This window comes from Cucurbitaria berberidis (assembly GCF_010015615.1).
Source record: "Cucurbitaria berberidis CBS 394.84 unplaced genomic scaffold K460scaffold_3, whole genome shotgun sequence".
In the NCBI taxonomy this organism is placed as follows: Eukaryota; Fungi; Ascomycota; class Dothideomycetes; order Pleosporales; family Cucurbitariaceae; genus Cucurbitaria; species Cucurbitaria berberidis.
Window position 1 is genome coordinate 3683493 of NW_024468937.1, and position 21071 is coordinate 3704563.

The window sequence follows — 21071 nt, forward strand, 5'->3', positions numbered from 1 at the left end:
CTCTCTGGATGCTCCCTTTTCCGGCAGCTTGTGTGTCTTGGCTGTCATGCACATTGCTGGTCTGACGACATGGCACACTTGGGGCGTACGAATGGTAGTGCAACGATTAACTTGTGTGCTTCCTATCTTCGTGTAATTGTTGTCAGTGAATGAATGAATGAGCCCTGAAGCAAGGGACGCCCCCCAAAAAAAGCTCCGGCAGTAGAGTGGTGGGTCAGGTTGCCCCCCAGACATGGATGCGGAGATCGCGGCGGGCGCAGGTGCAGCTCCCCAGCCTTGGCTGCCTGGAACCTCAAGGCAGCCTCAACTTTCGAGTCTAGCGTCCAGACTCTCCCGCTTCGTTACACGCCTCTGTGCTTTACATCCCTATGCTGTTGACTGCCACCATTCCCTAACACGCGGCAGCACTGATCTTCCTCCGCCTCGACCGCATAGCAAATCATTCATTGACAAGATGCCGGCGCAAACCGAGAAAAGCCAGCTCAAGCGAGGCCGCGTAGGTGACAAGCTATTGGAAACGGGCGTATGCCTACGAGACTCTGTGTGCTGACGGTTCAATTGATGTAGCAATCTCAAGGAGAGCAAGTCGAACCTAAGAAAGCCCGCCACTCCCGCCTGTCGCCAAACCCCCAGAGCCGTCTCAAGCAAGGTCCGCTGCCTTCGCCCGTAACTAACAAGGAGTCCACGGTATCGGATGACTACAAAGAGGGCACCGCCACCCCTCCAGACACACGACCTAGTCAGGCAATAGGCTCCCAGGCAAAGCGTATCGCCAACGGCCTATCCTCGCCCCCCTCAGACACACAGCCATTCACCCAGTTTTCATACCCGTCAGAGACCCGAACATATGCCGTTGACGATGAAGAGGGCCAGGAGGTATGGGGTTATCTAGTACCTATGGACGATCCTGCGGGGGATGTCCTTGTTTTGAAACGTCGAGAGGCCTGTCCAGTCCCTGCGGATCTGGTGGGTAGGACAACCGGAAAAGAAAAAGTATCCAAAGGCGAATACAAGGACCAGGAAGAGGGCTACGAAAATAAGAAGGAGAACCATGGTGTTGTAGCCGGTGGCTATCTCATCGGCCGTCATCGAGAGTGCGGTAGGTTTCGGAGCGCGAGTTTGAATGTCATTAAATTGATTCTGACACGGCCCAGATCGCATCTTGGACTCCCCAACCGTCTCAAACCGACACTGCCTTTTGTTTACGGAGAAGAAGGGCGGAGACGTTACCGCCGTACTTGAAGATCTGTCGGGTAACGGAACATTCGTTAACGATGCCTTTGTCGGACGGAACAAGCGCCGTGAACTACAAGAGGGCGATGAGATTGCCATCCTTGACCAAGCCCGCTTCGTCTTCAGGTATGCGCTCAGGCGGAATACACACAGGTTTCGCCAGCAGTACACAATACAGGAGCAATTGGGCAAGGGCCACTTCGCTTCGGTGTATCTGTGTATCGAGAAGACAACTGGGCTACGCTACGCGGTCAAGAAGTTCGAAAAGCGCTCGGGACCCGGGGAGAAGTCAAAGATCGATGGTCTGCAGCAAGAAATTGCTGTCCTCATGGGGGTTAATCACCCAACTTTGCTTTGCCTCAAGGACACATTCAACGAAGACGACGGTACCTATCTTGTCCTTGAGTTAGCAGCCGAGGGCGAGCTATTCAACTGGATCGTCATGAAACAGAAATTGACTGAAGCGGAGGCGCGCAAAGTCTTCGTACAGTTGTTTCAGGGTGTGAAATATCTGGTATGTATGATATCTTTAGTATCTGATGTAGCTAACCAGCTCCAGCACGAACGTAACATTGTCCATCGCGACATCAAACCAGAGAATATCCTGCTTACCGACAAGAACCTATCCGTCAAGTTAGCTGACTTTGGGCTTGCGAAGATCATTGGCGAGGAGTCTTTCACTACTACCCTGTAAGTCAATCAACGCCTGGATGAATGCTACGTATGCTAACTCGGAATAGATGCGGCACGCCATCATGTATGTTAGGCAGCCTTTATTCTGGTGATTCAAGCTAACCCTTCGAAAGATGTCGCACCCGAAATACTCGAAAACTCTAACCATCGCCGCTACACACGTGCAGTCGATGTTTGGTCACTAGGCGTGGTGTTGTACATCTGCCTGTGTGGCTTTCCTCCATTCTCAGACGAACTCTACAGCAGTGAGAATCCTTACACGCTATCGCAACAGATCAAGATGGGCCGGTTCGACTACCCGTCGCCGTACTGGGACTCTGTTGGCGATTCTGCGCTCGATTTGATTGACCGCATGCTTACCGTGGATGTCGAGTCAAGGATCAGCATTGATGAATGCTTAGAGCATCCTTGGACGACACTGGCCACCATCAACGTCAATGACAGCACAGATGGGCTGACAGGCGCAATCTCCAAACTCGACTTTTCGAAGCGCAAGATTCAACGAGAACGAACTATGCTCAGTAGCATCAACGATGTGAGAGTGTCTCGCGTGATTCAAGGCGGCGCTGGGCAGGAGGCAGTCAGGGTGTACGAGAAGAACGGACTCCAGAATGGCACAAAGATGAACAAGGCCGGCGTCAAGGAAGCGCAACCCGATGAAAAGCGACACCCCAACGAGTTCATCGAGATGGGCGGCAAGGGCGACCAGACACTGTACTCGGAACAAGAAGACGGCTCTCGGTACGCAACTGACCAAAGTCTTGCGTCATTGCAGAGCAGAGGGATGGTTGAGAAGGAGTAGGGGTGGGTCTAGTCTCGTCTTTTGAGCTGCGCGTCCGGCGTACTCTGGGTGTTTTGGTTGGCTGGCGTTCCATCGTGTCGGCCAGTATAGGCACTGTAAAATAATCATGGGTATCAATTGACATTGGGCAAGCGTGTGTTGTGCTGTGAGGGCCAATCTGGGGAGCACACGGTACGCTTTGTCAAAGAATCTCTAGCTTGTAGCAACTTTCCATGGTCTCTTTGGGGAAATTGATGAGCTGATGTCTTGTCGGCCAATAGGGGGAGGCTCTGTACGATGGCGATGGCGTGTCTGCAGAGGCTGAGGGGAGTTTGATTAAGCGTCAGTTGTATTACGTCGGCCGTTAGTGGTGCGATGCTCTCCTTTGACGGGTGGGGCCCCTCCGGCCCTGCCAAGCCCTTGCGCAGACCGCCCTGAGCCGCCCTGAACGGAACGCCCCATGCATGCACCGTGGCCCGAGCGCTGCCTCGACCGCTGGGAAATTTATCTACTAGGCGTGTCCCCCTTCTGCCGTTGCGCTCTCTCAAGCCTCGAGCAGTCCTTACTCTGCCTTCTATCGTCAAGTATGGGTGTCCTCGCTCACGTCGCTGGCCCACTGGGCGACTTTACGTCCAACTCGTCCAAGCCCGTCGTCGTCGCCGCCGGTTTCGCCTCCTTTATCCTGCTGGCCGTGGTCCTCAATGTCTTGAAGCAGCTACTGTTCAAGAAGCCTAACGAGCCGCCTATGGTCTTTCACTGGTTTCCCATCATCGGAAATACCGTTACCTATGGCATGGAACCGTATGAGTTCTTCTTCAAGAACCAGAAGAAGGTGTGTACGAGACGTCGTGGCAAGCGAACAACAGACTGACCTCGAACAGTACGGCAACGTCTTCACCTTCATTCTCCTCGGTCGCAAGATGACTGTGTGCCTGGACACCACGGGAAACAACTTCATCTTGAACGGAAAGCTCAAGGATGTCAATGCCGAGGAAATCTACGCCCCGCTCACAACACCTGTTTTTGGCAAGGACGTCGTCTACGACTGCCCCAACTCGAAGCTCATGGAGCAGAAGAAGGTGCGCACACACAACCAATCGCCTCAGATCGAGCTTTTTGACTAATACACGAATAGTTCGTCAAGTTTGGTCTCACACAAGAAGCCCTCCGCTCCTACGTGACCCTCATTACACGCGAAGTCGACGACTTCTTCAAGCGCCACAAGACTTTCAAGGGACAAAAGGGAATTTTTGACGTGCCCCAGATTATGGCTGAGCTCACCATCTATACCGCGTCCCGCTCTCTCCAGGGCGAGGAAATCCGCAACTCTTTCGACGCGGAAGTCGCCCAACTATACCACGATCTAGACATGGGTTTCTCCCCCATTAATTTCATGCTGTCATGGGCCCCACTTCCGCATAACCGCGCACGCGACAACGCGCGAGAGAAGATGATCAAACTATACTCTGATATTGTTCGTAAGAGGAGAGCAGGTGCAGCGAGGAAAGACGGCGAGCACGACATGATCTGGCATTTGATGGATTGCAAATACAAGGATGGCACGCCAGTTCCCGAGCACGAGATCGCTGGTATCATGATTGCACTACTCATGGCTGGCCAGCACTCGTCGTCCTCTACTATCTCCTGGATCTTGCTCCGTCTGGCCCAGAACTCGCACCTCGTCGAAGAGCTTTATGCAGAGCAGAAGGCTGTCCTAGGCGAAGACCTTCCAGCCCTCACTTACGAAGATCTCCAGAGGCTGCCCCTCCACGCCCAGACCGTCAAGGAGACACTCCGTCTCCACGCTCCTATTCACTCCATCATGCGCAAAGTCAAGAACACCCTCGTCATAGATGGAACCAACTACGTTGTGAATCCCTCTCATACTTTGATGTCCTCGCCCGGCTTCTCTGCTCAACTAGACACGTATTTCGCCAACCCCGCCCACTGGGACCCGCACCGCTGGGACGCAGGCCAACATAATTACGAAGAGGCCGAGGAGAAAGACGAGGACAAAATCGACTACGGCTGGGGTGTCGTATCAAAGGGCACAAAGAGTCCGTATTTGCCCTTCGGTGCGGGGAGGCATAGGTGTATTGGTGAGCAGTTCGCGTATTTGCATCTGCAAACGATTCTCGTGGCTTTTGTCAGGGAGTTTAAGATGCAGAATGTTGGCGGGAGCAAAAATATTGCCGGTACTGATTTTTCGAGTTTGTTCTCGAGACCGTTAGCCAAGTCTTTTGTTGAGTGGGAAAGGAGAGAGAAGCAACTATAGTTATGACGTAGACAGTGATGGACTTGACCGCGCTTTCTGTAGATACGATTCGCTTCAAAAGCATCCTGGCGCATAGCTTTTGGCCAGATGCGATAGACTTTGGAATATGTAATAGGTAATATCGACGAACATAGTAATAATGATTCCCCGCTTCATCAAAAGTCTAGGCTTGGCTTGTTAGATTTATCATCAACTTGAGATTGACTCCATCCATTCCTCGCTCCTCTGAACCGCACCGGTCCCATGCGTTCAAAACCCGCTAGAGTCTCTCTCTAACGCCCTCAAGCACGCCCTTCACACCCTCTCTAACCTCCCTAACAATCTCTCCCGCCCCCATAACCTGCTTCACCAGTCCAACCGCACTCCCAGCATACGTAGTCATCCTATTCTCGACCCCCCAGCCCGCATCCCCTTTCTCCATCTCCTCATTATACAACCTCCTATTCTCCTCTTCATCCATTCCCCTCATCGCATCAACATAGCTCTTATTAATCACCCCCCGAGCATTATGCGTGTCCGCCCACCTCGTGCGCCGCAAGTCATCGTACACTTTAGTCCGCACAGTCGTCTGCCCGCCATCCACGGCACGCAGGACTTCAGCCTGGTATCCGCGCGAGATATTCGCTTCACGACTAGCTAGGAAGCGCGTGCCGAGGACGATGCCCCCCGCGCCGAGTGCGAGTGCTGCTGCAGCGCCGCGGGATTCGACGATGCCGCCAGCTGCGAGTAGAACCGGCGCGTAGGCCTCCTTTTTACCTCCTCCTCCTCCTCCTCCTTCTTCTTCTTCTTCTTCTTCTTCTTCTTCTTCTTCCGCTGGAGAAGCGACTTCTTGCTGCACGGCATCAGAGACTTCGGGTAGTAGGCTGATTATACCTGCTCCCTGCGCTAGGCCGTGGCCTCCTGCGTCGGTACCCTGCACGACGAGTACGTCGGGCTTTGCGTTCCTTACTGCTTCGAGCGCTTCGAGCACGCTGCCTACTTGTACCCATACTTTCGTTTTGGGACTTACTTCGCGTGTTCTCTGCGTCCACTCGACGAGCGATGAAGTGGAAGAGGGTGCGAAGAACCATACTGCTGCGGGGCGGTACTGGGCGATGATAGGGATGCTGGCGTCTAGGTCAGCGCCCCAGTTGATGAAGCCGATGCCAATGGGTAGGAGGGCTGTTGATGATGTGGATCCCAGTTGGGTCTGGGCAGATTGGAGATGGGTGGTGAGATCAGATATGTCTGTTCCAGCGCCTATGAAGCCGATGCCGCCTGTAGAAGATGTAAGTCTGATGATGTTTGCGTGGTGTGGCTTGATGTAATGGAAGTAGAGAGCGTGAAGAAAATGGACATAGGTATTACCGGCTTTTGTTATCTCCACGGCTAGGTCTGCTAACGCGATGAGTCGCATTGGCGCTCCTACTATCAGCGGTGTTTGAATCCATGGATAATCCTTTTTCAGTCTTTGAACTTGGTCCATTTTGTTACTGCTTTCGGGACTGTGGTTCCGTATGCTTCTAAGAAAACCCAAGTTTAGAGAAAGCAACTTTACATAAGTAGAAGGCTTCGGTTACGGTTACTCTAAGCGCGTTTAGGGCGCATGTCAATGTGATGGTAGAGTAAGATTCTGAGCATACGGTGGATCATTGGTGATCATTACTCCGCTAGCCCTTCCGTGATGTTGCATCTCCTCGGCTAGAACAGCGAACCAGTGAGCGTAGCCGGAATTTGTAAGGACATTGCTTTGGTTGCAAACTTCAATGTCAGGAGAGCTATATTCGATAAAGTTCGACTATTTATACTAAGTGACTAAACACTTGCTGCATAGTGTGCAGGTCTCCTCTACATCCACCAAGTGGCGGGTTGCTTCGCCTAGGCATATTGCAAATGCATGGAAAGCAACATGAGTCCATCGCAAGATGGAAACCAGAACATTTCCTCTCCTCACATTTGCCCGAAAATGCTCATGAAGCGAAACGAAAATTTGCGTTAAGGTGTGCCCACGGTGTTGTGATATTTCCATTGTAGAGCCCCCCTACCGCTCATTGTCAGACACCGCTCGGACCGTAGAGGCCTCTGACATGGTTCGAATGGTGGACTCGGACTCGGACGAAGTGATGTGCGAATCGATCGTTATGACTGAAGGCTGACTAGCAGACGTGCTTAATCGTTCTTCGTCGTGCTCGCTTCCATCTGCTATTCCATCATCTTCACTGTCGCTCTCCTGACGTGCACTTGCTGCCTCGACCTCCAGAGCGGTCATACGGTTGATGAACTCCTTCTGTAGCTCTTTGAGCCATGCGGTGAGGACTCCACCTTCTAGCACACCGTTGTGCGCTTGGACAAGATGCTCCTTGAGGTTAAGTATGAGCTTGCGGCGCTTCTCCCTAAGCACAGTCTCTGATGCCTTTTTCCTTCGTAGCATGTGACGTTCGAGCTTTTCTGCGACGTATGTAGCGTGTTCGATTACGCCTGGTGGAAGTGGGACTACGCGAGCCAGTGTTAGGCCATAGTGAGACTGTTTGACAACACCTAGGATTGCTCTGTAGAGCATCGTCATGCTTTTCTCATTCTCCATCTGGATTCACGCATCAGACAGGCTCATCTGATACAGTTGACACTAACCTCGACAGCCAAATGTAGATTTTGCACTCCGGCACGCGCACTCATCATGGTTGCAAGATCTTTGAAATGCGTTACAAACCAGACTAGAGCCTAACAACCATTTAGTTGTGGGCGATATTACGGACGCATTACTCACTCTGCTTGAGACGAGAGCTTCCGCAATTGCCATAGCGATGGCTAAACCGTCTCTCGTACTAGTGCCCCGACCTAGCTCATCGATAATGACCCTAGACTAAGGTTAAACCATGGTATACGGAAGACCTGGGTCAAGGACGTACAGGCTGCGCCGATCGACATTGCGCAATATGAAGGCAATCTCCTTCATCTCTGCCGCAAAGGTGGATACGTTCGTCTCAATGTTGTCATCCATACCGAGTCTCGCAAATAGCTGGTGCAGGATCGGAAATGACGCGTAGGTAGCAGGAACACTGAGGACAGTTAGAACGGATGTGACCATGTGCCTGGTTGAAGAGAGTCATTCTAGCAGCCGATCTGAGCCATGATAGCCATCAATGCAATAGAGCGAATGTAGGTACTCTTTCCACTCATATTGCAGCCAGTGATAATCTGGAACCGCGTCTGCTGAGTAGCGTAGACGTCATTGGGGACGAACTTGGTTTGCATAATTTTCTCTTTGACCGGATGACGTCCAGCCTCGATGCCAAGTGTATCAGTGAGTTGTGGTTGAACTACAAACGTGAGTAAGTAGCTAGATATTAGTAGGATAATGAAATGTTCACTTACTGTAGTTGTTCACTGTAACAAGGTGCGCAAAGGAAGAGATCTAACATGGGTGAGTATGGTCAACCGGTCCGAACACACGTAACGCTACCATGTCTAGCAAAGCGATCGCTTCGGAAATCTTGAACATGACTGACATGTGGCTGCGGACTTCCTCAATGAGAGTCTCGACAGCTTGGTCGCCTAATGCTATCAGGGATGGCTTGAACCGATGTTAAGCAGATGGACTCACTCATTAAGATCACTTCCTGATGAGACACGTTGATCTACGAGGGTTCAGCGAGAGCTCACTAGTTGCTCAGGTAATTTATGTACCTTTTGATTGCGCTTCATCAGCTCAAGTGTCTGACACTCAATGTGGTTTTTGCGACGAAGGATATTAGTGAAGATGGGTGGCAGTATTCTTCCTTCAAGCTCGGATTTCGAAATCTTGATGTAAAACTGTCGGGCATTGTCATACTTCATGTCAAGCTGAATGCCGTACTCCTCTTTGTGAAGTTAGCGACAATACTCGGAATGGATTTCCGGTGGCCGCTTACGGCCCAGTTCGGTACAGTGCTGATACGCATCTTCTGTTGCTTCTTTATACGTGGTGCGGGCGACATCGAGGAGGCCGTTGACACCGGACTTGACGGCATAGGTGCGTTGGTTTCTGAGCTCAAGAGGCTGCCTAGCGTAGGTGGTGTCTTCGTTGATAACGCGATTGATGAATTCTTGAATAGGTGCCACGTTCACAGGAGCACACAGCTAACAAATACCGTTAGTAAGAGGCATAGGTAGCATATGTGCAGACGAACCTCACGAATGTTGTTCAGCATAGTCGATGCTGTTCCAGTGAGAGCCTTGAAGACGGGATTCACGGAGCTCACAAACTGCTTCAGCATGATGACTTGGTTTATAGCCTGCTCGGTCGTTTGTAGAGTGGACTTGCTCGGTGTGACGATCAGCTGCACTCAGATTAGTACAACCAGTTTCTACGTGATTAAGATGCATACCGCAGTAAGAATTCTGTCAGCGTCGAGGAAGTTTTTCAATGCTATTGAATGTTAATAAGAAAAGCATGATGCAGCTCAAGGTGGACCACTGACCTGCCCGAGTTGCGAAGAACAGCTCCTCTTTCTTAGTCAAGTCATCCACGGCAGCATAGCGTATGTTTAGCACTTCTGGGTCAGTGAGCGGCTGTAAGACGTTGTTTCGAAGAAGGCGCGCTCCCATTGGGGTGAGGGTTTCATTGAGAAGTCCAAATAAGCAATCCCTTGATCTGGAGTTCTGCAGGTTCTGGACGAGTTCAAGCGAGTAGATGGTGGACACATCGATCATCATCGACCCTTCTGAAGGTTCATATCTCATTCTTAGAGAGTGGAAGGAAAATACCATTCCCAAACCCAAATCAATGTACTTGAGGGCCTGCCTTCTTCTTAGTCGGTTTCTATGAGGCTGGGAGTACTACTCACAGCTGCAATGCAGCACACTGCGTAGTAGTTGCCAGTGACCGAGATCTTGATGGCTTCAACATCTTCTTTGAAGGCGAGAGATTGTATGTACTCGTATGCTGTAGATTCAGCCCAGTAACGGCGGTCGAGCAAGGTCAGCTTGCTATCGATATCTTCAAGATTTTCTTCAATGATAGAGAAGAGCTTCGACTTCGGGCTGGCTGCGGTTGAGACGATTAGGATCTCTGAAGGCGCATACACTTTCAACTTGTGGACTGTTCGAACATAAGTCTGGCTGTCACAGATCTGGCAAAGCACTGCTTCTGCCGTGTCGAGGTTGACGAAGGCTAAGCCGACTGTAGGTGAGATGCCACGAGACTCGGCAACAGCACAGACGACATGCTGAGCTTCGATCCTGGCAATTGTAGATGCACCGGTCCTTGGGCGAGCAGTCGAAGGTCTGCCGGTACCTCGACGGGTTCCTGGACGTGAGGTTGTAGTCGTATTATAGTCACCATATCCGTAGCCGTACGATGTCGACGCAGAGGTGCTGTAGGACGTGGAGGGTCTGAATCGCTGAGACATGAACGTTAATGCTGTGAGTTAGTCTTTGATCACGTGTCTTTGTTGCAACCCTCAGGCTTCAGAGGGTGCAGTGTGGTGGGTGAATGTCCAGACGGGAAGACGCGTCGGGGAGAGTAAATCGCTAGCGCGCCACCCCTGCTAGCGGGCTTCTTATCGATAACACATCCAGAAAGTTTTTGGGATTTCGGCAGCGGGGAAGTTTTCAGCAACAGAACATTGAACACTTCTCTTTGCTGTTCGTATCTCGCTTGTTGCTACTTCTCGTCAGTAGCAGGAATAAAACATGGCTACTCAATACCCGCCCCCGTCAAAACGACAGAAGCGAGCACAGGGAGAAATTGCGCGCCTCCAACAAGATATCGACAGCACGATACCTGATGGCACAGTACGAGTGCGCTTCGTAGACCAGGCCACAGGCGAAAGTGGCAGCCTCCCGGTTCTCACGGTGCAATTATCGCAAGCGACGACTAAGAACCTCGAGATCCTGCTCAACGAGCTGAAAGACCAAGGCGACGACCGAATACCGTACCGCTTCTTCCCCGATGGCGCTACCGAGGCGCTTGCAGACAAGGACGACCTGTACAATGCCTTGGTGAAGCCAGGGAAGGCTTCAGCCGAAAGTGAGATTGTGCTGCAGTATGCGCCGCAAGCTATTTTCCGAGTCAAAGCAGTGTCAAGATGCGCTGCAGCCATCTCAGGTCATGGAGACAACATTCTAGCTGTGAATTTTTCCCCAGTAAGCTCGAGCAGAATGGCAAGTGGAAGCGGAGACAAGACAGTGAGGATATGGGACTGCGACACCGGAACACCCGTACACACGATGAAGGGCCACTCGAGGTGGGTGTTGGCCGTGAGCTACTCGCCCGACGGCTCGCTACTAGCATCTGGAGGCTACGACAACGAAGTAAGGATATGGGACCCGAGCACTGGAAAGCAGATTGGAGGTCCTCTGAAAGGCCACACAAACTTCATCACTTCGCTCTCGTGGGAGCCGTTCCATTTACAAGAACCGGGTCGCCCAAGAGTGGCGTCGTCTTCTAAGGATGGCACAGTACGAGTCTGGGATGCAGTGGGAGGCAAGATCGACTATGCGCTGTCCGGACACAAGGGCAGTGTGACGTGCGTGAAATGGGGTGGCACCGGACGCATATACACGTCTTCACACGACAAGACGATCAAAGTATGGGATGCTGCGACTGGCAGACTTGTCAGCACACTAGCCGGCCACGCTCACTGGGTCAACCACCTCGCCCTCTCCACCGAGTTTGTCCTCCGAACCTCGTATCATGACCATACGCGCAAAGTACCACCGACGCCCGAGGAAAAGCTCGCAAAAGCCAAGGCTCGCTTCGAAAAGGCGGCTACCGTCAACGGCGAGGTAGTAGAGCGCCTGGCCACAGCGTCTGAAGACTGCACCATTATCCTCTGGACACCGCTAAGCAGCATAAAGCCCGTGACGCGAATGACAGGCCACCAGAAGCAAATCAACCAAGTCACCTTCTCACCCGACGGCGCGCTTATAGCCTCTGCAGCATGGGACAACCACGTCAAGCTCTGGTCTGCTCGCGACGGAAAGTTCCTCAATACCTTGAGAGCTCACGTCGGCCCAGTGTACATGACATGTTTCTCCGCAGACAGTCGTTTACTGGCGAGTTGCAGCAAGGACACTACGCTGAAGGTGTGGGATATGAGGACAGGCAAACTGAAGGAAGACCTTCCCGGACATAAAGACCAGGTCTTTGCTCTGGACTGGAGTCCGGACGGTGGACGGGTAGGCAGCGGAGGGGCAGACAAGCAGGTTCGGATATGGGCCAATTGAGTGGCTTTGAAAAGTCTGGTACGATATTATCGAGATACCCACGTTTCGAGTTTAGAGGTGACTATAGTTAAAATGACAAGTGATTGTTAGACCGATCTCAAAGTTGGGTCTAAATGGGTCAACCAAGCTGTGAGGCATCGATTAAAGTGCACACAATGGTGTGATCTAGAATTACTAACCTTGTGGGCTGAACGTGTTGGCTCTCATCGAGTGAGCTGATGACATGATAGAAATGAGTACGACATGGGAATCACAAGTTACAAGACCAAGACACGACTGCTGTTGAAGCTCGCCTCTTCTGCAGAGGCAATGCTTAATTCTCATTCTCTCCGTGTGTGCAATGCACGACAGGATTTCTTCTTCCCATGTCTACAAATGTAACCCCATTCCCAAAAAGTAAACGTGTATTGAACCCATTATGCTCCGTCGCTCCGAATGCATGTACAGAATGCAAATTGAAAAAAGTCGCCCATTGTGTACGCCTAAACCCATGTGATTGTTGCATCGACGCAAAGCAGATGGACGCCGAAACCAAGGAAACAGAGGAAGGCGGGAGTGGTATGGACATGACCGGAAAAACAATGGACAGTGAAGTCGGCAATGGATATCAAGAAATGATGTTGTTGAAGCAAAGTTTGTCAAAGTGGCGTGTTTGCGGGAGAGAGAGAGGGTGTGTACTCTGCAGCGTGTTAGCATTGGCCATTCTTTGGTCATCGGTGTAATTGAGATGAACGAACCTGTTGTCAAGCAGCCCAAGCTCAGTTATGTGGAATCTCCTTGTTCCTGCCCTGGCCAGCCCAGACACCGCCGCCAACAGCTCTCGAGATGCCCACGCCGAGACCTACCGCAGCAGCCACGACGAGGAGAGCGATGATGATCTTAGCCCACAGTCTCTGCTTGCTGGTCAAGTTCCGGAAGAAAGCGCAGCCACGGGTCCGGACGGCCGTCTTCCGCTTGTCCAAGACGGCCTGTCTTGAGGGCCACATGGTGCACTCCTTGACGCGACCATCGACGGAGGTTTTGGGCTGTTGTGTGGTGGCTGCCGACAGGGGGACGCCGGCTTCGAGATCGCGAGGTTCGTAGGTGGTGACGTTGAGGTGTGTCTTGCTCTGGGGGGCGCTGGCGCCGTCCATGGAGCGGCGAGCTTCGGGGTGCTTGTAGAAGGCCGAGTAGGGGTTGGATGGGTCGAGAGCCCACTCCTTCTTGGCGGCCTCTGCTGTTGCGGACGACATGGTGGAGTCGTTGGAGGGCGGGGAGCGGAGAGGAGGGTCGAGAGCTAAAAGGCTGGTTGGGCGCTCAATGGTCGCCCCAAAGGTGATGGGTTTCTCGCCTGAGGCCATTGTGACGTAGGCGAGAGGGTGTTTCACGCAGACAAAGACGGTGTTTGAAGCGCGAACGTGTCGTCGTCAGGAGGACCCTCTAGACGGACGGTTTGCGTGCTGCAGAGATGCAGGAGGGCTGCACGGGCGAGCGTGGTGCGACTGTTTTGAGTCGGGGGTGGAGTCACAGCAGGAATGGCATGGGGCTCGAGGTGATTCGATGGCTCTCTCCTGACCGAGTCGTGGGATTGCTTTGTAGAACCGAAAATGGGGGGAGACGAGTTGGACAGGCAAGGAAGGATTGGTGAATTGCAGTTGCAGGAGCCAGGGGGGGGAAGGAGCGATGATCAACAAACAGACGTAGTTGGAAGTAGCCAGCTACAGGTACTAACTAGTAGAATCAGTCGACTTTGGGCGGGGAGGAGGCTGCAGCCACGAAACGAAGGGTGTGGCTAGCAAAAGGAGCGTGGCGGGAGGGGAGGGAGAACCTAGCGATGAATTTGATAGAGTGATACCCCAGGCCCAGTTCTCCAGAAGGTCTGTGTGAATGGAGCCCATGGATGCTAGCTTGCGGTGGCACTTATAATGGTCGCCGCTATGCCGAATGGGGGTGCAGCCGCGAATTGACGTCGCTGGCCTCCCCCCCGTTTGATTTGACGAGACAGCCCTGGAGGAAACTATTGTGAATCGAATTCCCGGACTTTATTGTCGCACTCTGGTCGCCCTCGTCAATCCAGTACCCGTCTCATCAATGCCCTGCCAGCACACGGCGCCACATGACGACGACTCATGACTGGAGCTTGACGCCGCTTGCAAGCGAGGGGCCCCAATTCTTCACACCGAGTGAGCTTGAGCATGAGCATGAGCATGAGCATGAGCATGAGCTTGAGCTTGAGCGTCCCTGAAGATCCATAGGGGTTAGTTATTAGCTGCAGCCTCTGCTCTAGAATCCGTGCCCGCGGCTGCTGCAAATCTTGGCCTCAACGCATCCGTGCGGCTCAAGCCGTCTACGGCTAAAGCGTGCATGGGAACAAGCCTGGATATGCTTGGACGCCCGTATCTTGTCTTTCATGCAAGCGCTGCTGTGCGCCGACTGATCTGCTGTTCGTCGTGTCACGTCTCGATGCTTCTTCGCTCGCTCGTGCCGGTAGGTAGCCTCTTGCATAGCCTACCGAAGAGGCAAACGCTAACCAACTGCTGTCGGGTTCAACGTGCACGCGTCCGTCATGTTGGTTGGTGCCAGAGATGGGTCGAGCCATCACTTGAAAGCAACCTGTCTGCTCTGCAGCACGATACTGTATAGCCTTGAAGATACTTTTTGAGATTAGATAATGCACGAATAATATGTACGCAACAAAGATCCTGGCCATGTACCGGTGCATGGCCTGCTCCCCACTCTCAGCCAGCACGTGCGTCCCGTCCAACCAACATACCGCTAATGCAAACCTGCGGCCTTTGCCACCACTACCTACTGCTATCGATCACCCACGATGCCCTTGTTGCTATCAAGCACGCGCAATCCAAGCCCAACTTTCGCCAGGTGTACGGATTCTACGCTTGTGTCGATAACCCAAGGCCTGGATGCCCCAAGCGTCTGGCACCGCATCTGCCAAGGCGCGGAAAGCTTCAACGCCGTCTACGCTTGTCGCTACGCGTGTTGAGGTACTGCGCCTATCGACACTGACACGCCACGCTGTCGAGGGATCCGTTGTTGTCGTTGTTGAAAAACGACCGCGCCTGGGTCATCGCGACATCTCATGGTATATCCAAACTCAATCTCCGAACGGCGCTCCAAACGCCATACCCTGCCATCCATGTCTATTAGTCTGCATCCCTCATGCATCCCTCATCCTAGCAAGCAGCCGCATCACTAAATTAGCAGCTTCGGCAGCCTCTACCACTTCCATCATCGTTGCAAACCCCAACGCCTCTAGCTCTGCGCAACCAAGTCCTGTCTCTGGATTCCAGACCGATCGCACATGCCCTTGAAGATGCCGCCCTGGTCGTAGAGGTGCAGCGGGGTATCGAGTTCCGCAATCTGCCCCGCGTCCATGACACAGATGCGGTCGTAATTGATAATCGTCTTGAGACGATGCGCGATGCAGAGCAGTGTCTTGCCACGGAATCCCTCTACTATAGTCTTCTGGATCTTAGCATCTGTCTCAAAATCGACCGAGCTGGTTGCTTCGTCGCAAACAATGATCTGGGAACCGCGAACGAGCGCTCTCGCAAGCGCGAGCAACTGCCTCTGACCGAGTGACTGAAAAGAAAAACGTTAGCTTGTGGTCCCATAGGCAACTCTGACATGGCCTTTACTCACAAAGTTTAGCCCTTCCTCTTCTACCACGCTATCCAAGTGTATTCTTCCAGAGTGGTCATCCATTGTTGACTCGTTAGACACGAGATCAGATTGTCGCAACGCCCCCCAAAGTTGCAAATCCGAGTGCTCGTGGAAAGGATCCAAGTTCGAACGGATTGTGCCCTTGAATAGAGTCGGGTCCTGGGGAATGATGGCCAGCTTCGAGCGGAGGTCATGGAGACCAATCGTGCCAGTATCCACGCCGTCAATGACAATGGATCCTCCAGACAGCTCCTGCAATCGGAACAACGCCGACATGATGGACGACTTGCCCGCGCCCGTTCGGCCAACGACACCAATACGCTCACCAGCCCGGACGTGCATGCTCAAGCCCTTCAGCACCAAAGGTAGTTCGGCGCGGTACCGCATCTCCACATTCTCAAACACAATCTCCCCGTGCTCCGGCCAAGTCGGTCGTACTTCGCCCATGTGGAGAGGTGCTTCCTCCTCCAACTGAGTTCCGTAATGGTGGATGCGCTCAGCCGAGTTCATGTTGTTCTCCACCTCGGCGAGCTGACGCACAGTGAACTGGATCATCTGCACAATGGAAAGAATATACGAAAGCACCAAGCCAGCAATACTCGGGTCGACAGAGAAGCGGCTCGTGACGACCAAGACACCAGTTGTAAAGACCAACAGAATACCGACAATGTCTAGACGCACACTCAGCCACCGCTGGTTTGCGAAGGTGAGGTAGTAAGCGCTGTTCATGTCGTCGACAGCTGTCCGGACAGACCTAGAAAACTGATCTTGTAGGCCGTATGCCCGGATCGTAGAGGTGCCCATGACCGCCTCGCCAAAGCGGGCGAACACTGTGCTGCGAAGCACTGCCTCGTGGCGCTTGACTTCTCGGGCAGAGGACCTATAAAAGGCGGCTGAAAACATGAAGAAAACGAAGAGTGGTCCAAGGGCAATGGCGTAGTAATAGTAGTAGGAGATGATGAGGATGAAGACCCTATTCCATGTTAGCATAAGCTCTCGTAGTAGGCCAAGTCTTGGGTTTCCAACTGAAAAGGTGAAGGAACTTACGAAATGATCATAGCTAGCGTCAAGAAGTACATGCGCATGGCTTCCGTCAAAGTGTTGTCCATGACATCGATATCCTTGCTGAAGCGATTCGTAATACGTCCAAGCGGAGTGGTGTCGAAAAAGGACATGGGCGCACGAAGGACCCGGGTGATGGCGCGGTGCAACATGACCTTGCCAGCTTCTGTTCCAAAGACGGAAACAGCAAAGGAAAACATGAACATGAGGAGTGCTTGACTAAACCCAAAAGCAGCATAAGCACCGATATACGACCCTTCGGAATAGCCGAATTTGTTGGACGTCCAGTACGAGAGCCATAGCGAGGTAACGATATTGGCTCCTTGACTCAGCACGAGAAGGATAAACACAAGCGGGCCGACCCATATGCCACCTCCTGCTTTGATGTACTCGATCCAGACAGTCCAGGATACGCTCTTTGTCGCACGCTCCTCGACTTGCATGAGCGCCGCCTGCTTTTTCTGCTTCCTCTGCTTCTTCGTGCTCTTTACTTCGTCTTCCACCTCATCCTCGTTCACTTCTTCTTCCTCCATATGCTCTTCTTGCTTAGCAGTAGTACTCAGAAGCTGCTGGAAGCCTTCGTTGTGAGCCATCAGATTGTCAAAAGTATCAACCGCTTGCACCTGTCCTTCTTCCACCCAAACGATCCGATCGCACCGACTCAGCACGTGGAGCTGGTGAGTAGCTAGAATGCGGCATTTGTCCTTGAGCAAGCCGCAGATCGCATTGTCCATGATGTGGCGACCAACATGGGCGTCGACTGCGCTGAGGGGATCATCCATGAGAACAATATCTGCGTCGAAATAGATAGCTCGAGCAATGTTCATGCGCTGCTTTTGCCCACCGGAGACAGTGATACCACGCTCTCCTATCTCGGTTGCATCGCTATGAGGGAGCATATCCAGGTCCGGACGAAGGGCACAAGCATCGATGACTTGATCGTACCTAAACGTAATGGTATAATTAGTAGATGTAAAATAGTAGAACTAGATACCTTGGGTAGCCATAGACTACTTCACGAAACTTTCTGATCGTCAAGGATCTTGAAGGCCCCGCGAAGCTACTTACCATTTCTTCTTGTACTCCTTTCCAAAAATAATGTTCTCGCGTACGGTTGTGTTCTGAATCCAGGCGTACTGTGGGCAAAAAGCACGAGAGGCACCGATAGTGACCTCGCCGTTTGTCCTTCGCATATCGCCTGCGAGCGCTGCAAGTAGGGAGGTTTTTCCGGAACCAACGGTCCCGATAATCGCAACCAATTCGTTTCTGCCAAAAGTAAGATTAAGGCCTTTGATGCTGAAAGGCTTCTCTTCCTCTGCGGCTGTGGCGTCTGAAGTTGCCGCGTTGCTACTTTCTTGTGCGGCTTGTATACTCGCTCTCTTGTCCTTCTTTTCTCCACCCTTCTTAGCCGGGTTTTCCTCAGAGTCTTGTGTCGGGTGGCGTTCCCACGTAAAGTCTGCGTTCTTCATCACTACCGCGTCCTTGGCGTTGAAGTCCCATGTCGCACTGTCCTCTGCCTCCTCTGCCAGAAGGAACTCCTGAATGCGTCTGATCGACGCATTTGCGTCAATGACTTGGCCGATAACAAGTGGGAGGAAATTCAGCGGAATACGCATCGAGTTGAACAGAGCAAGAGACGAGAAGATTGGCGCCGGGTTAAGGTTGCTGTTGACTTGCGAATAAGTGATGAATGAGACCATAGACGCAAAGACGGGCATCGACATGCCAACAGCCATAATAGCGTTTCGGATGGTAAGCAGGACCTGGATGCCATGAATCTCCTTCTTCCTGATGGTCTGGATGCGCTCAAGGAAGCTTGTCTCCCAGCCAAAGTACTTGACAAAGCGAACACCTTGCAAAATTTCTTGTGTCAGGCTCACACGTTGGTCGGTGATCTTGTTGATAGCCATTCTCCGGCGGAAAAGTGTCTTAACAGCTCGACCTAACAGCGGCATAGAAAGAAGGATGAGGCCAAGACCGGGGAGGGCGCTGTATTTTAGATTGACGAGAAGTAGAGCGGTTGTAAGCAGGATGCTGATCGGAGCGGTCCATATCATGTGGAAGAAGCCGCTGGCTTGATCGATGCGGTATGTGTCTGTTGACATCAAGTTGACGATTCGTCCATTGCCCCATCCCTCCCCATCACCGGCCACACCTACGAGGCCAGCTGGTGCTTGTTTCTTAGCTTTGCGTTTTAGTAGTCGCTTATACCATTGCTTCTCCGCCTCGCTCCCTGGTTTGATGTCTGGAGGTGGGGCTCCAGCGATTGCTTGACCGCCTGCCTTGGCTCTCCCTGACAGTTTCATGGCTTTGTTGAAGATGAGAGCGATGAGAACACCTCTCGCCTCTCCACCAATCATCATTCCGCGGTACATGAAGTGGTTGGTGGCCAAACTCTGGAAGAATTGTAGTACTGTAATTGTGATGACTAAACCGAACCCTTCCCCTAGGTTCGGCGCGGGCGAGCCTGTGTGTTGAGAAACATACGCTCTGACGGCGAAGCTGATTAGATATCGGAGAACAAATGGGGCGACCGACTGAATGACTGACGCGCTCAGTTGACAAAGGCCCCCAATGATGAACTCCCACTTGAAGGTGTCAAAGAGTGCCCCAAGAAGAGGCTTCTGTCCACCCTCAGCTCGCCGTCTCTTAAAGGCGGCTTCCAGCCTCGCTGCTAATACATCGGCGCTTCTGTCTGGGTTGACGGTCCATATGTCGTTCTTCTCGAGGGGACGCTTATAGCCGACTCTCATCAACGGTTGCATCCATTGCCAGGTGAGGCGACTGTAGAGAGACGCTCTGTACTCTGGACACACGCCCCGCTCCTTGGGCACAGGTGGTGGATTGTTCTTCAAAACATTCAACCTCTTATACCACTTTCGTTTTCGAATTGTGCTTTTTGCGTCCGACTCATTGTCGCTGATTTCCGAGTAGGAGCTTGGTAATCTTGATAAAGCGCCTCTTGTGCTCTGGCTGCTATCACCGGCTTCGAGGTCCTTCTCGGTTTTAATTGGCGCATATTCTGTGGGATTCTCTTGGGCAGCTTGCGGATCAACTAATCCAATGACCTTCTCTTTGTCGTTCTCGTCCAGCGACGATGTTGAGGCCGACTTGGTCATTTCGGGGAAGTCGTCTGCCGGGGGCGAGAACGCGGTGTGGAGCCAAACCGATGATTTCGACAACGCAACTCCCCAATACGGCCTGCGTTGTGAAAGCGACTGTCGCGAATATGAAAGGCAAATGCGAAGGGAACGCTACAAATGGATGCAAAGAGTCGTGTGATGGTAAATCTGCGAGGTGCAGGCAACCTTCAAATACGTGCGAGGCAGTCATGAAATCAGTGCCATCCTTCAGGCTAGTCTATGGCCTTAAACGGAAATTATCCTCGCCAATAAGGTGTGGCGCGAAGCCAAAAGCCGTGACATAACCTGGGGTTGCTAAGCATCAAAGAACATTTTTACCGTATCGGATCCTAATACGCCCCGACGGCCCGACGTCAAATATCATTCGTTGCGTAGTGCTTATCCGGCAGGACAAAAAAAAGGGCTGTCGGCATCGGACATGGTGTTTCAACGGACCACATTCGGCCTCCATAGATGTTTAGAAACCGCTGTCCCACAATTCGATGTCGTAAATTCGCATCGATGCGCGATCAAATGAGGCCCAAATAGAGAGAGTGGAGCCCTCGGGTGGCTTAGCGAGGCGGCGGCGAAAGCTTGACTTGGGTCTATCTACCGAACTCAACTCTGCTCATCCTTGTGGTGTCAAAACGAAAAGGGCGCAGCTGTTCGTAGCATGCCTCTGCATTAGATAATACGATGCGTACCTTTGCCCTTCAGCCTCGTATATGTGGCACGCCGCACGCCGCCCTTCAATATCATCACTCATTCCTATGCATTAGGGTTGACACCGAGAGCCACAGTAAGTCACTCTTGAGTTGGATGCGAAATGAATAAAAATACAACTTTTTGCGAGACCTAGTGCTTTTGGCACATGAAATGGCGCTTATGTCCTCTAAGTAGAGTAAACTATGCTGTAGCGATAGTCACACATATGCAAAGGTCACAGAGACATACCAGTCTATACGCCGTTGCTCAGATGACCATCTACGGTATGATGCGCAAGAGAAGGTTCATCAACGCCAATGCGGTTCTTATCCGCCAACAGGGGTTCCAAGGG

The 21071-nt window shown here is 52.2% G+C and overlaps 7 protein-coding genes across 7 annotated transcripts; 3 read left to right on the forward strand and 4 right to left on the reverse strand.

Annotated features, from left to right (window-relative positions):
- The first annotated feature begins 274 nt into the window (after positions 1-274).
- Positions 275-3102, forward strand: K460DRAFT_366704 (Pkinase-domain-containing protein). Its single transcript, XM_040933431.1, has 6 exons — positions 275-496; positions 568-1099; positions 1155-1747; positions 1793-1923; positions 1974-1990; positions 2040-3102. The coding sequence occupies exons 1-6, from the start codon at positions 455-457 to the stop codon at positions 2726-2728; spliced, it is 2004 nt and encodes a 667-aa protein (XP_040788418.1). The 5' UTR covers positions 275-454; the 3' UTR covers positions 2729-3102.
- A 191-nt stretch (positions 3103-3293) lies between these two features.
- Positions 3294-4982, forward strand: K460DRAFT_285944 (eburicol 14 alpha-demethylase-like protein; the record flags this gene model as incomplete). The annotated part of the gene is made up of 3 exons (XM_040928850.1): positions 3294-3539; positions 3589-3786; positions 3843-4982. The coding sequence occupies 3 exons, from the start codon at positions 3294-3296 to the stop codon at positions 4980-4982; spliced, it is 1584 nt and encodes a 527-aa protein (XP_040788419.1).
- Positions 4983-5241: 259 nt separating this feature from the next.
- On the reverse strand, positions 5242-6447 carry K460DRAFT_377188 (inosine monophosphate dehydrogenase; the record flags this gene model as incomplete). Its single annotated transcript, XM_040934949.1, has 2 exons — positions 5242-6239; positions 6330-6447. The coding sequence occupies 2 exons, from the start codon at positions 6445-6447 to the stop codon at positions 5242-5244; spliced, it is 1116 nt and encodes a 371-aa protein (XP_040788420.1).
- Positions 6448-6919: 472 nt separating this feature from the next.
- K460DRAFT_386264 (DNA mismatch repair protein muts) lies at positions 6920-10414 on the reverse strand. Its single transcript, XM_040935576.1, has 14 exons — positions 9788-10414; positions 9422-9740; positions 9329-9369; positions 9131-9280; positions 8873-9080; positions 8649-8821; positions 8566-8599; positions 8425-8516; positions 8337-8376; positions 8167-8281; positions 7871-8020; positions 7729-7819; positions 7593-7682; positions 6920-7545 (listed from the first exon to the last, which is right to left on the reverse strand). The coding sequence occupies exons 1-14, from the start codon at positions 10349-10351 to the stop codon at positions 7003-7005; spliced, it is 2610 nt and encodes an 869-aa protein (XP_040788421.1). The 5' UTR covers positions 10352-10414; the 3' UTR covers positions 6920-7002.
- A 155-nt stretch (positions 10415-10569) lies between these two features.
- Positions 10570-12426, forward strand: K460DRAFT_366708 (WD40 repeat-like protein). Its single transcript, XM_040933432.1, has one exon. The coding sequence runs from the start codon at positions 10635-10637 to the stop codon at positions 12168-12170; it is 1536 nt and encodes a 511-aa protein (XP_040788422.1). The 5' UTR covers positions 10570-10634; the 3' UTR covers positions 12171-12426.
- A 93-nt stretch (positions 12427-12519) lies between these two features.
- K460DRAFT_116407 (uncharacterized protein) lies at positions 12520-13633 on the reverse strand. The gene is made up of 2 exons (XM_040926593.1): positions 12908-13633; positions 12520-12847 (listed from the first exon to the last, which is right to left on the reverse strand). The coding sequence occupies exon 1, from the start codon at positions 13508-13510 to the stop codon at positions 12929-12931; it is 582 nt and encodes a 193-aa protein (XP_040788423.1). The 5' UTR covers positions 13511-13633; the 3' UTR covers positions 12520-12847; positions 12908-12928.
- Positions 13634-15419: 1786 nt separating this feature from the next.
- Positions 15420-20011, reverse strand: K460DRAFT_285143 (uncharacterized protein; the record flags this gene model as incomplete). Its single annotated transcript, XM_040928788.1, has 4 exons — positions 15420-15749; positions 15810-16803; positions 16878-17837; positions 17961-20011. The coding sequence occupies 4 exons, from the start codon at positions 20009-20011 to the stop codon at positions 15420-15422; spliced, it is 4335 nt and encodes a 1444-aa protein (XP_040788424.1).
- Positions 20012-21071: the final 1060 nt, after the last annotated feature.